This window comes from Anabrus simplex, chromosome X (genome assembly GCF_040414725.1).
Source record: "Anabrus simplex isolate iqAnaSimp1 chromosome X, ASM4041472v1, whole genome shotgun sequence".
NCBI classification, from domain to species: Eukaryota; Metazoa; Arthropoda; class Insecta; order Orthoptera; family Tettigoniidae; genus Anabrus; species Anabrus simplex.
The window spans coordinates 189,816,848-189,834,181 of NC_090279.1; the positions used below are offsets into that span (position 1 = coordinate 189,816,848).

The window sequence follows — 17,334 nt, forward strand, 5'->3', positions numbered from 1 at the left end:
TATAGAACACAAATACGAAGTTGTATGTTGGGTATTCAGCCCGAAGGCTGGTTTCATCCTCCACAATTCCGCTAACAGCTGTCATAGATATCCCAGGCGTCACTGAAGAGGCATACTAGGGAAATGAGGAGTGAGGTAGTTTCCCGTTGCTTTCCGCACTGAGCCTGAAGTTTCTATTACATATCAGTCTGCCAAGCCCACTGAAATGCATTTACCAACCGATCCTATGAGTGATATTTTTACAGCATTCATAACAGGGACTGACTGCATAAGGAATGGTATCACTAGCATCGCCCATACCTCGGTAATATGAAGTTAACATCCGAAATTTAAAAATAACTTTCATATAGATAATATTGCTGTAAAACAAATCCTCCCCCTCTACTTCAAAGGCCGGGCTGAGTGGCTCAGACGGTTAAGGCGCTGGCCTTCTAACCCCAACTTGGCAGGTTCGATCCTGGCTCAGCCCGGTGGTATTTGAAGGTGCTCAAATACGACACCCTCGTGTCGGTAGATTTACTGGCACGTAAAATAACTCCTGTGGGACTAAATTCCGGCACCTCGGCGTCTCCGAAGACCGTAAAAGTAGTTAGTGGGACGTAAAGCAAATAACATTATTATTAACTACTTCAAGGAGTATAAATACTCCCATCCTGCTGAAGGGTTGCCAACATAGTTGTGGGGAATGTAATTCATATTTTCAACTATACAAGCTGAAAGCACAGATGTACTTTGTAAGAAAATGGTTAGCTAAAATCCTCTTTGATTCAGTACGCAGTATTATGCTACACCTGCGACTGACAAGAACAGTGGTCAATTAACCATTCCCACTGCCGCGGACTATGCGATACGTGCTGACACCTTTGAGATTTGAGAAGAACTTTGGGAGAAGGCATTGGAAGCGAGCCAGCGGACCGTGATCACACAGGAATTGTGCTCATATTCGCCATACCCAGAGCACTGCCCCTTCAAGCTCTGCCTGTGGAATACACCCAAGTTTGTAGTTCACAACGGGGTTGTGATCAGCTGGCGTGGCGCGTGATTCAAATGGAAACGGAAAGTGAATCGGCACCTACTTCGTAAATACGTTCTCTACGTACACAATATCGTGTACATTTCAATTGCTTGGGAATGCCAGGGTGTTCACATGATCGTGTGATCCTTAAGACGTGACGACCCTGGCACAGAACCCACAATTTGAGACATAAATAACGGAAACTGTGCACAGTTATCAATAAAATCTTCACACACACTCATGCTCATAAAAACCTGAACACCTTATAATACCAGAGATACGAATTTCATTTTCACAGGACATGTGCATTAGTATGTTCTGAAGAAATGATTAGCATTTGAACCATGACGGTCCTTAGGTTCAAGGTCCACATCGATATCCCGGCGCATCACCACCGATTGGTAAAATGTTCCTGCGGCTCTCGTTGTCGCTATAATCCGAAGGCAATGGATTAGTGTGACTTGAACAGACGTGCAGGATGCCTCGTAGACGTATGCGAGAACCGTGCCGTCAAATGCGTGAGTTGGAAAGAAGGCGCATTATTGACATGAGAGAACGTGATGCATCCATCCGGGAAATTGCTGCTCTGTGCGACGAAGGGTGTCGGCAGAGCAGCAGGTGTGTACAGAATGGTTCACACAAGGCCATGGAACACGACGAGAAAGGTCTGGTCGCACCACCCAGACCATCCCCTGAGAAGATCGACACCTCATCCGAATGGCATTGCAGGACAGATCTGCGTCCTCCTCGGCTCTGGCGCAACAGTGGAACAGTGTAACATATCGTACACTATCAGGAGTGACAGTCCGTCGCCGTTTATTACGGTCTGAGTTACCGGCGCGTCATCCAATTCTCCGCCTACCTTTGACTAATGTGCTTAAACATGCTATACTGCAATAGTGAATGGAACGACTTCACTGGGGACAGGAATGGCAGCAGACAGTGTTTTCAGATGAATCCAGGTTCTTTTTGTTTGAAAATTATGGCCGCATTTTGGTTCGCCGCAGACCGGGGGAGAGGCATCACATTGACTGCATTCACACAAGACATACAATGCCAACTCAAGGCCATATGGTTGCTATTGGGTACAACCACAAATCACAGTTGGTGCGTGTCCAGGGCACTGTGACCACTTTCACGTACGTGAATGACATCCTGCGACCCGTAGCCACGACACCCCGCAGACGCCATATTTCAGCAGGACAATGCGCGACCAAATGTTGCTGCACGAACACATGCTTTCTTCTTGTTGGCACAGGATGTCAGACTGTAGTCCTGGCCCGCCCGATCACCGGACTTGTCACCAATCGAAAATGTGTGGGATATGGTGAAACGACGGGTGCGGCGCTGTGACCCAGTGCCAAGCACCAAAGATGAACTGTGGAACCATGTGAATGCAGCAAGGATGACTATACCCCAGGACGCCATTCGCGCCTTATACGCGTCGATGCCATAACGCATGGAACAAATTATCAGTGCCCAAAGAGAACCCAGTGCCTGCTAGGCAATAGGACACATGCTGAACCTAGGTGACTGAAATGCTAGTCGTTTCTTCAGAACATACTAATGAACATGTCCTATGAATATGATCTTCCTATCTCTAGTCTTTCAAGGTGTTCTGTTCTTTATGAACATGAGTGTATTTTGTAACCTAGTGCGGTCACCTCAATTGACAAAATGATGCCGGTACAGTCATAACAGCTACATATTGCAGCACAACTGCTGACTGCACCCGACCGGTATTTTTCAGGCTTAAATTATATAGACTATATTAAATATTATAATTTAAATGATGCATATATATCTTAAACTTTATGAAAAATTAGGAAAGTATTGGTGAAATGAAATTACTGTGCCGATTTAAATTTTGGAAACAGAAAAGCGTAGTACAGTATCAAAATGCATGTCGAATAAAATCTAATAAATTCACAATTCTTCAAAAAATCATCTACCAACACATTCTTTACAGTTACTGAAAATTTAGAACCACTGGATCTTGTAGTTTAAGAGGAAAGTGTACCTGTGTAGTGAAAAATTGAAAGGTCAGCAAAAACATCGCTGTAAATTTGTCTGTGGAATCATTCGCAGTTGTTGGTGATAATCGCTCTGTCCACAAGCGGGGAAAGAGAAAACAAAGCATGGTACGAGATCACGTGACTAAGGAGGGTGTGGCAAAACGTGCTGCCTTGTCATTTCCTCTTGGACCGGAAGCAATGGTCAAACGTCAAGTTCTGCTAAACATTAGGCAAATCTCCCAGAAAAATATTTCAGATGAAATGAAATGGCGTATGGCTTTTAGTGCCGGGAGTGTCCCAAGACATGTTCGGCTCGCCATGTGCAGGTCTTTCTGTTTGACTCCCGTAGGCGACCTGCCCGTCGTGATGAGGATGAAATGATGATGAATACAACACATATTCCCAGCCCCCGTGCCAGAGAAATTAATCAACGATTGTTAAAATTCGCTACCCTGCCGAGATTCGAACTCGGGACCCTTGTGACCCAAGCAAGACCAGTACGCTAACCATTTGGCCATGGAGCCGAACTGATGAAGCTGAAATCGCCCGTATCACCTTACGGTTCTTCCTGTAATTATCTTTCAGCATTGTTTCTATAGCAATATCAACGTTGGAGGAGTGCATAACGGTGAGCGACTATTTTCAGAGACAGTGTGTGTACGCTGTGCTACGTGGCTGTCTATCTTGTAGGCGCCAGCATAGCGCTTTTTTGCTAGTGATTGTTTCAGGATCGTGTTAACTGAAAAAAAAAAAACTTTCATTAGACTATCTCTCCTTATTTCCTGACTCAATAAGAAATATTATAAAGTACTGCTCTGGTACGGATAATTTCACAAGGCTGAAGTAACAGGAGTCCTTGATTCACTGTTGGCGTTGAACAGGTGACTCCCACTCCCGCGCTGCGATTGTCAAATGTTTATTTTAATACTACGACATAAATTGAGCACTAAACCGTAAAACGGTGGAGAAAGCTCTTTTAAAACATGTGGCCACGATTGCCAAGGTTTCGAATATGACAAAATGGTCACCCAGTTCGACTCACTTTGGTGGGAAAAAATCACCATCAAAATGGAATGTTGGTCGGCAAGGTCGAGGAGTTGTTCCTAATTACTGGATCGTGAGCCAAAACCCTGGGTTTAATTACAAACCTCTCCATGTTGCTCGTATACCGTAAGACTTGTGACGCTGTTGACGGCGATTTGTCCGTCGGATGGTGACGTTAAGTCTTGAACAGACCCCCTTGGTGTTGTTTGACGAGAGTAGGCTGTGTACCAATAGTTTATTTCACATTTTCTCTTCTTCTTCTTCTTATTCTTCATCATCAGGAAACGCATTTTGTTGTCCTAATAAATGAAGGGAAAAGACGTATAAAATGACCCAAATATCGTCAAAAATGACATAAAATTGGCGAGAAACTAAACACCAAAAGTATGAAGACAAATATTTGTTTGCCCAAGATAGTGAATAATAATAATAATAATAATAATAATAATAATAATAATAATAATAATAATAATAATAATAATAATAATAATAATAATAATGTCCGTCTCTGTGGTGTAGTGGTTAGTGTGATTAGCTGCCACACTCGGGGACCCGGCTTCGATTCCCGGCTCTGCCAAGAAATTTGAAAAGTGGGACGAGGGCTGGAGTTGGCTGGAGTGGGGTCCACTCAACTGAATAGAGGGGGGTTTGATTCCCAGCTTAGCCATTCTCGAAGTGGTTTTCCGTGGTTTCCCACTTCTCGTTCAGGCAAATGCCGGGATGGTACCTAACTTAAGGCCACGGCCGCTTCCTTCCCTCTTCCTTGTCTATCTCTTTCCAACCTTGCCATCCCCCCAACAAGGTCCCCTTCAGCATAGCAGGTGAGGGCGCATGGGCGAGGTACTGGTCCTTCTCTCCAGTTGTATCTCCACTACCCAAACTCTCACGCTCAAGGACACTGCCCTTGAGGCGGTAGAGGTGGGATCTTTCGGTGAGTCCGAGGGAAAAACCAACGCTGGAGGGTAAACAGATTAGGTAAGAAAGAGAGAAAGAAAGAAAGATAATAATAATAATAATAATAATAATAATAATAATAATAATAATAATTTATAAAGAAACCCTGGGGGAAAGATATTACATTCCTGTTTTAAAACGCAGTTTCTTAAAGTAAAATAACTGGTCATCTGCATGTCGTCATTGTTAGGATGGTATGCAATTTCTGCAATCCACTGATATTCTGGGTACCAGGTATTTTGTCGCAACCCGCATGTTGCTGAATGATAAATCTCTTAACTGCTGCCCCTTTCACATCACTTCTCTTTTATTTTTGTAATTTTGCAATATGTCGCACCGACACAGATAGGTCGCGGCGGTAGCCTTAAATTAAGGCAGAGCCCCAGCATTTGCCTGATGTGGAAATGGAAAGCCACGGAAAGCCATTTTCAGGGCTGCCGACAGTGAAGTTCGAACCCACTATCACCCAAACGCAAGCTGACAGCTACGAGACTCAAACCGCGTGGCCACGTGATATAAGGATCATATATTTAAAGATGTCCAAGACAGTGTCAGGAAAACTGACAACATAGCTGTCGTAAAAGATTACATCCTTGATCCTACAGTTCGAGTCACACAAAGGTCAACCGGAGGAGAAGCAAGAACAAAACCCGTAAAATATCTGCAGTACACGTCATTTCTTTCACTTTGTTTTACGTCGCACCGACACACCTAGGTTTCATGACGACGTTGGGATAGGAAAGGGCTAGGAGGGGAAAAGTGGTGGTGATTATTGCTTTAAGAGGAAGTAAAACTAGGCAACCATCCTCTATATAACACTAATCAGCGGATCGACAATCGAAAAATGACGATATCGACCAAAGGAAGACAAGCGCCACGAAGGAAATGAAAATGAAAAACTTCCTAGGCCTCGAATGCTCTAATACTGTCGGGGTCGGAAAGAAACAGGAGTTGACCATAGAAGGTCGGATAGGATAGATCTAGTGGCGACGGTAAGGACCCCGCAGACCCCGCGGGGCAGAGGGACTATGACTGTTTCTTAATTCAGTAGCTGAAGAGTGATTTTACATATTGATAATGAAATGGAGTATGGCTTTTAGTGCCGGGAGTGTCCGAGGACATGTTCGGCTCGCCAAGTGCAGGTCTTTAGACTTGACAACCGTAGGCGACCTGCGGGTCGCGATGAGGATGAAATGGTGATGAAGATGACACATACACCCAGCCCCCGTGCCAGCGAAATTAACCAATTATGGTTAAAATTACCGACCCTGCCGGGAATCATACCCGGGACCCCTGTGACCAAAGGCCAGCACGCTAACCATTTAGCCATGGAGCCGGACTACATATTGATAAAGCTACAGCACACAACACAGTAGACTATTATTTGCATTACAGAGGGTTATTCCAAACTTGCAGTGCAAAACTTCTTTCGTCAATAGGAGTACGGTAGTTGTTTCTGAAAGAATGTGGGTTTCCCAGCCTGTTCCAATAATAACCATCCCTTGCTGCCACTCACAATCAACAAGTCTATTGAATTAATTAGCCAGCTACTTGAAGCCACCGGCAGTGCCAATGCACTATGAGAGACTTTGTCTCATTAGCCATGCGTTGGAAGGTGTGCTAGGTACCAACTGATGAGCCCACCCTAGACATGAGGGCGAAACGCTGGCAACCAAGAATGAGTTAGCTGAAAAAGTTATAATGTCCAATAACGGACCATTTATATTGGTATTATAAATTTACTCATTCGGGACAAATATTTCAGATTCCCTATGGGAATCAACATCTGTATCATTCTGAAGTTAATCGGGATGAGATACAGAGAAACAAGGATTATCTACAATCTGTATAAAAATCAGTCTGCAGTAATAAGAATAGTGGCTATGGAAAAGCCGCTATCCAGAAAGGAGTGAGGTAAGGCTGCCGTTTGTCCCCGCCCCCTTTTCAATGTTTGTTTGGAACAGGCAGTAAAGGAAATCAAAAAGCCGTCGCTTATTGGTAGGCTGCTTTTCCATCAGTTCCATTCATTTTAAAAAATTGCTGTGACAAATTCTAAACGGGTCGCTTGTCAACACTTCTTTTACAGCCATATCCTCGTTTGATAGCTTGTCCAATCACCGCCAACAGAATATTTCTAATCCCTCCCAACTCGACCATCATCAACAGATAGCCTAATTCGCGCTTTATTAGCCGGGTAGAGCCGAGAATACAACTAAAAAGAAAAGAATAGAATAGAGCAGAATAGAATAGAAAAGAAAAAATAGAATAGAATAGAAGATAATAGAATAGAAAAGAAGAGAAGAGACTAGAAAAGAATAGAATAGAAGAGAATAGAAAAGAATAGAATAGATTTATTTATCATCAACAGGTTATTTTCCCAATTAAAGATGATTCAATAAAACATAAAATACCACAAATACACCTTAAATAAATAATACTAATTTCCTAAAACAATAACCAAGTTCAAAATAAATCTAGAGACCTTTATATATGCATATTTACAACACCTTAAATAAATAAATAAATAAAATAAAATAAAAACTAAATCTCCTTAAATAATTGATATTGTTAAACTACATCAAGAAACAATTACATATTTACATATCTTACAGATAGGGCCTTACATTCATGAGGTCATTAGGGCACGTCTGATTTTAGACGGGGATGAGTGAAAAAGGTCCACTGATTCACCCGCCACTTATCCAAAGTTGTCAGGTAATTTCAGCTTTACCCAGCTAAAGCGCGGATTAACCAGTTTAATTGTTTTGCCAGCAGTTAGATTAATTATTGTATTTCTCTGTTTGTTCCATTTCAGCAACTGTCCGTCAATGATCCTAAGGCCATCCTGTACATGATGGAGCGTCCTACAGAGAGCCTGCTCCTTCCTAAAGGAGAGAACAGTGAAGTGAGATTCGTCGTACCTCCTGAGGGCTTGGTGAGTGTTAACTTGACACAATTGTTTGAGACTTTACTTTATGGACAACATCAGCAACGACAACTCACTTTGATTACACTAAACCCTTCATAAACAAACTTGCCATAACGGTGCTCAAACGTTCCATTTGCATACTTTCCCGATTTTCGACAGTTTTTCCCGCCTCCCGATTATTCCATTATTTCTTCCAGTTTCAGCTTATTTGTTTGGTGAACTTCAAACATTTGTTTTCAAATCCCTCCATTTCAGTATTGCACGCCAGTGGTCGCAAGTTCTTCATTCATTGCCGCTTTCAAATGCAATATCGATGTTTATTAATATCGATTGTAAGTCGTTCTCGCGTCCTATGTTCGTGTTCGTTCACATCAGTCTAGTCGATTCTAGAGACAAGTCGCCAGATTTGGAGTATATTTTAGTAATTTAGTAACAGAATTTCAGAGATAGCGACTAGTGACTTTTCTAGAGATTTTAGGATTCATTTGGAAACAATTCTGGCAAATTTGAATTTATTACTTGATAAAAAATAGCATTGTGCTTCGTATAATCGCGCGGACCGATCACCTCGCTCACATACTTCCTGTGAGGGAATAGAGATGTGTAATTTGTAGCCTCATATAGCAGCAGTCGGGTTTTGAGACAATACGTGTTACAATATATACCAAAGTACTCCTGTATTGCGCAAGACATGTACAATAAGCAGTTTTCACCAATTGTATCTCCTGATTTTTCCTGATTTTCATATCAGAATCTCCTGATTTTTAGTTTTGTAAAGTTGGCAGGTATGCATTTGTTTATTTAGAAACCATGCTTAATGGCCCTAAACACTCGCCATTTAAGTTGAATTCTATCAAAATCTTTTAATTCATCATTTTCTTCTGTTTCGAATTAGTCAGTCTATTATCTGTCAAAAACTAATTTAGGATGAAGTAAATTTAGAAAAATATTTGAAAAACAAAAGAAACCACTTATACCTTTGTGAAAATGAAATGTTCATAAATATGTCTCTCGGTCATGGTCATCCATCAACGGCTGCTAATCTCACATGGCCACCAGCCATAAGACATTTATGTCAAAACATCAACTAACATATTATACCTGCAGTTAACACGTGCCGCAAATCGGTAATACTGAAGAAGTTTCGTGTTTGTACTATGTATTAGTTCAACTATTTGACGCTAGATGGCAATCATAAAGTTTCTGACATGTGTAGGTGTAATCTTTAGATCAAGCGAAGCTAGGTTTTGATAGATTAACGGATATGCGGAAGCCACCCCTTCCCCGTTTCTTTTTCATTTTGGAGTACAGTGACGCTAGTATATCATCATCGGTTTGGCCTTCCAGCGAGCCAGGTAGGGTGTTTTTAAAACGAGCGTCTTCCAAAGTTGTCTATTCAAAAAGATTTTATTGTCCTTGACAGATTCCCACTTCCATACTCTTCTCTCCATGTCTTCCCTCAGTTGGTCCATCCATCTTCTTCTTGGTCTTCCAGCTGGTCGTCTACCTGTTATTCTCTTTTCCAAATAAGCACGTGGTAACCTTGTGCTATTTATTCATTTAACATGCCCAAACCATTTAAGTCTAGATGACCTAAGTCTTTCCTCCATCGATTCATTTAGACCTAGGTTAGATCGGATCTCATCATTTTTCACGTGATCAAGTCGTGTCTTTTGGAGGGCAGTTCTAAGAAATTTCATTTTGCAGGCTTGAATCCTACTACAATCCTTTGATGTTATTGTGCAGGTTTCTAGAGAATATGTAAGGATGGGAATGAAATATGACGTGTACACGATCATTTTTGTTCTTTGTGGGACCTTCTCATCCCATAGTAGGTGTCTAACGATACTGTAAAATTTAGTGCCTTTGGTTACTCTGTTATTTCTGTCTTAGCTCTATTATTAGTAGTCATTACGCTTCCTAAATATCTGAATTGGTGTTCTACTTCAGAAAGAAATGCTGGTGTTACTTGTGCAATTCTTTGCTGTCTCTCTTAAAGTGTGAAGACCTTCTATCAACGTCTGTTAGTTTCCCAAGGCTAAAAAGATGGCAAACAAATGTAATGCACAGAAGTCTCCTACCTAATGAGTTGCTGCTGTTGTGAATTACTCTTGGGAAGTGGTCAAACAGGTTTGATGACTCATAGTCTTTCGAGTTATGTAACAGGCAGGCTCGTGAAAGAAGCAAGCCTAATATGCTTCCTTCAAGATAAATGAGTTGTACTTTTAGCATGATGCTGATCTGGCCTTGAATGGTCAAACAATGAATCTACAGGGGCAAGGACTACTGGTTTCCATGTAGTCCAGCAAGACTCGGTCTATGTTCTCTGTTACTAACCTTTCAGAGTTTGAACTCAGATTTTCTGGCCTTGCTAATGCTGACTATAACCGAGCGGTGTGGCTATGTGGTTTGATCCACAACGCGGTTAGCTTGCATTCGGGAGATAGTGGATTCGAGCAGCCCTGAAAATGGTTTTCCGTGAATTCCCATCATCTTCTTCTTTATCTCAATCAATCAATCAATCAATCAATCAATCAATCAATCAATCAATCAATCAATCAATCAATACTGATCTGCATTTAGGGCAGTCGCCCAGGTGGCAGATTCCTATCTGTTGCTTTCCTAGCCTTTTCCTAAATGATTTCAAAGAAATTGGAAATTTATTGAACATCTCCCTTGGTAAGTTATTCCAATCCCTAACTCCCCTTCCTATAAAAGAATATTTGCCCCAGTTTGTCCTCTTGAATTCCAACTTTATCTTCATATTGTGATCTTTCCTACTTTTATAAACGCCATTCAAACTTATTCGTCTACTAATATCATTCCACGCCATCTCTCCGCTGACTGCTCGGAACATACCACTTAGTCGAGCAGCTCTTCTTCTTTCTCTCAATTCTTCCCAACCCAAACTTTGCAACATTTTTGTAACGCTACTCTTTTGTCGGAAATCACTCAGAACAAATCGAGCTGCTTTTCTTTGGATTTTTTCCAGTTCTTGAATCAGGTAATCCTGGTGAGGGTCCCATACACTGGAACCATACTCTAGTTGGGGTCTTACCAGAGACTTATATGCACTCTCCTTTACATCCTTACTACAGCCCCTAAACACCCTCATAACCATGTGTAGAGATCTGTACCCTTTATTTACAATCCCATTTATGTGATTACCCCAATGAAGATCTTTCCTTATATTAACACCCAGATACCTACAATGATCCCCAAAAGGAACTTTCACCCCATCAACGCAGTAATTTAAACGGAGAGGACTTTTCCTATTTGTGAAACTCACAACCTGACTTTTAATCCCGTTTATCAACATACCATTGCCTGCTGTCCATCTCACAACATTTTCGAGGTTACGTTGCAGTTGCTCACAATCTTGTAACTTATTTATCACTCTATAGAGAATAACATCATCCGCAAAAAGCCTTACCTCTGATTCCACTCCTTTACTCATATCATTTATATATATAAGAAAACATAAAGGTCCGATAACACCGCCCTGAGGAACTCCCCTCTCAACTATTACAGGGTCAGACAAAGCTTCGCCTACTCTAACTCTCTGAGATCTATTTTCTAGAAATATAGCAACCCATTCAGTCACTCTTTTGTCTAGTCCAATTGCACGCATTTTTGCCAGTAGTCTCCCATGATCCACCCTATCAAATGCTTTAGACAGGTCAATCGCGATACAGTCCATTTGACCTCCAGAGTCCAAGATATCTGCTATATCTTGCTGGAATCCTACAAGTTGAGCTTCAGTGGAATAACCTTTCCTAAAACCGATTTGCCTTCTATCGAACCAGTTATTAATTTCACAAACATGTCTAATATAATTAGAAAGAATGCCTTTCCAAAGCTTACATACAATGCATGTCAAACTTACTGGCCTGTAATTTTCAGCTTTATGTCTATCACCCTTTCCTTTATACACAGGGGCTACTATAGCAACTCTCCATTCATCTGGTATAGCTTCTCCGACCAAACAATAATCAAATAAGTACTTCAGATATGGTACTATATCCCAACCCATTGTCTTTAGTATATCCCCAGAAATCTGATCAATTCCAGCCGCTTTTCTAGTTTTCAACTTTTGTATCTTATTGTAAATGTCATTGTTATCATATGTAAATTTTATTACTTCTTTGGCCTTAGTCTCCTCCTCTATCTCGACATTATCCTTGTAACCAACAATCTTTACATACTGCTGACTGAATACTTCTGCCTTTTGAAGATCCTCACATACACACTCCCCTTGTTCATTAATTATTCCTGGAATGTCCTTCTTGGAAGCTGTTTCTGCCTTAAAATACCTATCCATACCCTTCCATTTTTCACTAAAATTTGTATGACTGCCAATTATGCTTGCCATCATGTTATCCTTAGCTGCCTTCTTTGCTCGATTCAATTTTCTAGTAAGTTCCTTCAATTTCTCCTTACTTCCACAGCCATTTCTAACTCTATTTCTTTCCAGTCTGCACTTCCTTCTTAGTATCTGTTTACCCTCCAGGGTCGGTTTTTTCCCTCGGACTCACCGAGGGATCCCACCTCTGCAGCCTCAAGTGTAGTGTCCTAGAGAGACTCTGGGTCAGGGGATACAACTGGGGAGGATGACCAGTACCTCACCCAGGCGACCTCACCTGTTATGCTGAGCAGGGGCATTGCGGGGGAGGGGAGATGGGAAGTTTGGAAGGGATAGACAGGGAAAAGTTAGGTACCATCCCGGCATTTGCCTGGGGGAGAAGTGGGAAACCACGGAAAACCACTTCCAGAATGGCTGAGGTGGTAATCGAACCCACCTCTACTCAGTTGACTTCCCGAGGCTGAGTGGACCCCGTTCCAGCCCTCGGACCACTTTACAACTTTCGTAGCAAAGCCGGGAATCGAACCCGGGCCTCCGGGGATAGCAGCTAATCACACTAACCACTACACGGCATAGGCGGACGAATTCCCATATTCACAACAGGCAAACGTAGGACGCTGGATTCCAATTCATTGTCGAGATAAATGTTGGGTAATGCAGTCATCAAAACTATGACACTAAATATCCCCCTTTCGGTGGGGGTGGTAGAATAATATCCACGATACCCCCTGCTTGTCGTAAGAGACGACTAAAAGGGGCCACAGGGTCTCTTAACTTCGGTGCGTAGGGTGGCGACCATGGGAACCTTAGCTGAGTCCTGGCATTACTTCCTCTTACCTGTGCCAGGCTTCTCGCTTGCATCTATACTAACCGACTTCTCTTGGTCAACACTTGTTATTTTTCGACTCCGACAGTATTAGGTATCGACGCCTAGGGAGTCTTTCATTTTCACGCCGCTCGTGGCCCGTGTCTTTCTTTGGCCGATTCGAAGTATCGGATCCCTCTCGTTTTTCTCTCTGATTAATGTTATACAGATGATGGTTGCCTAGTTGTACTTCCTCTTAAGACAATAATCTCCACCACCACCTGACACTAAATAATAATAATAATAATAATAATAATAATAATAATAATAATAATAATAATAATAATAATAATAATAATAATAATAATAATAATAATAATAATAATAATAATAATAATAATCTTCATCATAATGAAGGGGTGAGTGTCTCAGACGGTTGAAGCGCCTAGCCTTCTGACCCCAGCTTGGCAGGTTCGATCCTGGCTCAGCCCGGTGGTATTTGAAGGTGCTCCAATACGTCAGCCTCGTGTCGGTAGATTTACTGGCACGTAAAAGAACTCCTGCGCGATTAAATCTCGGCACTTCGGCGTCTCCGAAAACCGTAGAAGTAGGCCTAGCTCGTGGGACGTAAAGCGAATACCATTAATATTAAAAGAACTATATCAAAAAAGGCAAAATTATGACATTAAAACACAGTAGTTAAAACAGAAGCACTTTATGCATCTGAAACTATTACAATTGGTGGCAAATCTCGAATACAGATGATCAAAAACAAGAAAGAAAAATCTTCACAATAATCTTAGTACCAAATTTTGAAAATGGAATTTGGATGAAAAAGAAATCGCATGAAATCTGTCTAGTCACAGAAAAAATCATAGATACATCAGGAAACGGCGATTACAGTTTTATGGATAATAACATGCTCATAAAGAAAATTTTAAACTTAACCTTATCAATAAAAAATTACAATAATTGGCTAAAAGAAGTCAGTGAAGACCTCAATGAAATTGGTGTTAATAAAAAAACCATTCAAGATAGAAAATTCAGAACCTTAATTCACGAACACAATTTTTCTGTAAAGCCCAGCCGACTAAATACAGGATGGACTGAACAAACGTAAAAAGGAACACAGCGAGAGGATGAAGAGATATTGAGAAGAGAAGAAGGAAAACCAAAAAAGTGTCAATAAGTTCAAACACGCTCCTTAATTGGGCATAACGAATAAAAAAAATCGTATAGCATCAGCTACCGTGTGCAGACGTTTCTTTAATTTGACGCCATGTGGCTGTCTGCTCGTCAATTTCGACGTTCCGTTTTACTCTAGGTCTACTAGATGGCAGACCGAGTAAACCGAAACTCTCTTGGACGTCTATGGCTGAGATTTAATTAATTGTGTCGGTTGAACACAAAAATGTGTCACCAGAGATCTTTTACATGCAGACATCGTACGACATGTAGTGTCGAATGAACTTTTTTCCACCCTTCAAACCTCCGACTGTCCTTTTGAGCCCGTTCTCTTGGGATCCGGCGACCGACACTACCACAGATTCAGGCAGGCAGCTCAATGATAAAATGAAAGCTGTATATGAACCGGGCAGGGAGCTGTGTATTGACGAATCTATGATGTTATGGGGTGGTAGGTTGATGTTTCTTGATTCGGGGTCGAGGATGACGTGAGATGAACTTATAAGGCATGCTTTACGACCGGATGCCCTTCCTGACGCCAATCTCAGTTGAGGAGCTAAAGAAGATGAATTGAATGAGGGTAAGTAGGTGGAAGGAATAGGCTGTGGCCCATAAATAGGAACTCTCCTCGCATTTGTCTGGAAGTGAAAATGGGAAACTACAGAAAACCATTCTCAGGACAGCCGACGTTGGAGATGAGACTGAATTCATGCGAAATATCTGTTTTAGAGACGGAAAATATCGATAGCGACCACTATCGTCTGGCATCGATAGTCAGTTGCCTACTATCGATAGTCGACGTTAGGTTTCTTTTTTCATTGGCTTACTGTATCCATCGCCCTCTACTATGACTGGGGCGATGCTGTATCTAACAGAAATTGTTACAGCAGTTTGCAATTAACTGGTGACGAGTTTGTTCCAACTCGTAGATGTGCATTTAAGTATCTCTGTGTAACTGCGATTTCAGTGCCGGCAGGAAGACTATTTAGCATTTTGGAAGGTGCGATTCTCCATTCAACTTAAACTAAGCTGAGTTGATGCCAATACGGTACGGACAAAAATGTGATTTATAATTTGTCAGAGATTGTATGTAGGCGAGAGAAGATAAAGGTACATTTTAGGTCAAAGACTTCGTGAAAGCAACAGAAAACTCTCCTGCCATCTGTTGAGAATGCTGTAAAACATTTTTCGAAAGATATTACAATACCCGAGAAAATGTCAGGCGATCGCAAAATGAACACTGCAGCTGAACGGTCACATTATGGGCAAGTGCGTGCAGCCCGAGAATGTCTCGGATGTGTCACTGAAGAGATTTATGAGTGATTCCGATTTGAATTTCAGAAATTACATGGCATGAAAAAGTTGTGCTTTCTATACTGATGTTTGTGGACTGTTTTCAATAAATATTCTTTGGAAACTATCGATAGTATAGCGGAAAATGTCGATAGCCAATACTATCGATAGTTTGCCGCCTCTAGTCTGTTTATTCGAGGTTAGAAATAATAAGGGAAACAATCAGAGCTGTAAAGCGCTTCCATAGACCGGACCAAGAACACGCCAGTGAATTCATAAAACAATTACACGATATGTACGCTGGCGTGTACTACAGATATAAACACCCGAAAATACTCATTAATGAGTAAAACCAAAAATTAATAGTAGAAGAACAAAAGCAACTCGAATCGCGGTACATTTGAGAAAGAAGAGGTGCGCGGGTGGCCTAACATACGTAGCAGATTGCCTAACCAGCCCCTTGACAACACTTCTATTATATCTACTCATTTACCTCGCAGCTGATATCCACTGCTGTAAATATCTTCAATACCGACCGAACTATGACTAAATACCCCTAACTACGCACACTTGAAGAGCACATGTAGATATGTATATAAACAAACCATTAGAATAGCAGACTAATCGCATTATCATGTAACTTGTACAAACGCCAGGACTCAGCTAAGGACCAACCCACCCACGCTCCAAAATCAAGAGCCCCTAGGGCTCCTTTAGTCGCCTCTTACAACAGGCAGGGAATACCATGAATTTTATCCCACTGCCCCCACCCACAGGGGGATAAGTATTCTAAGGAACCGTGTGTCCATAGCACTTGTATATAGCCTGTAAATACCTCGGTACATTCGAATACACCTCTCCACCGGGCGAGTTGGCCGTGCGGATAGGGTCGCGCAGCTGTTAACTTGCATCCGGGAGGTAGTGGGTTCAAAACCCCACTGTCGGCAGCACTGAAGATGGTTTTCCGTGGTTTCCCATTTTTACACCAGGCAAATGCTGGGGTGTACCTTAATTAAGGCCACGGCCACTTCCCATTCCTAGGCCTTTCCTATCCCATCGTCGCCATAAGAACTATCTATGTCGGTGCGACGTAAATCAAATAGCTACTTCAAAACCCCTCCCCCACTAAACACTGCATGATCCTAACTTACACGAATCCCAACGATGATCGTTGTCGTTAGTAAAAACCTGTGATTTAAAATATTTCTTGATAAAAGATCCTTAAGATCTTTGACAGACGTTACTTAAATTGTACGGTATTTAAGATTGAACGCTTCAGGATTTCAAGTCAACACGGGGCCGAAGCACTAAAGTTGTATGTAGAACTGAATAATGTTCTGTCTGAAATTAAAAGAAAAAAACGCTTCAGGCTTAATTACCGTTATTTAGCGTTCCAAGATATTGATTTTTTTGTTGTACCAGTTGCATATGATTCTATAGGCTTTTTGTAATTTAGAAATTCTCTCTCTGTTTACTTAACAATTTAATCCGGATGGTTGGATGATTTCTCCTAAGTATCTGAAATTATTTGCTTGAGGGATTTTGCCAAACTGAGTTACGGGAGGTTGTTTTTCTAAGTATCGAGGAGATTATTGTTGTTGTTGTTATTCCATTTTGGCCGACTCTGGACCTTGGTAATTCGAATTCAGCTTCCTCTATGTCTGAGCTTTAATGCTCGTCCAGTTCTCCTTCATCCTTTCACTCTGCAATCTCCTCCTTTCTTCTGTCCAT

The 17,334-nt window shown here is 41.6% G+C and overlaps 1 protein-coding gene across 1 annotated transcript in view; it reads left to right on the top strand.

Annotated features, from left to right (window-relative positions):
• LOC136886508 (phenoloxidase 1) overlaps nucleotides 1-17,334 on the top strand; it is a 60,634-nt gene that overhangs the window by 8,342 nt on the left and 34,958 nt on the right. The window contains exon 2 of the mRNA XM_067159323.2: nucleotides 7,844-7,963. Coding sequence (XP_067015424.2) covers nucleotides 7,844-7,963 — 120 coding nt within the window. The remainder of the gene's footprint in view (nucleotides 1-7,843; nucleotides 7,964-17,334) is intronic.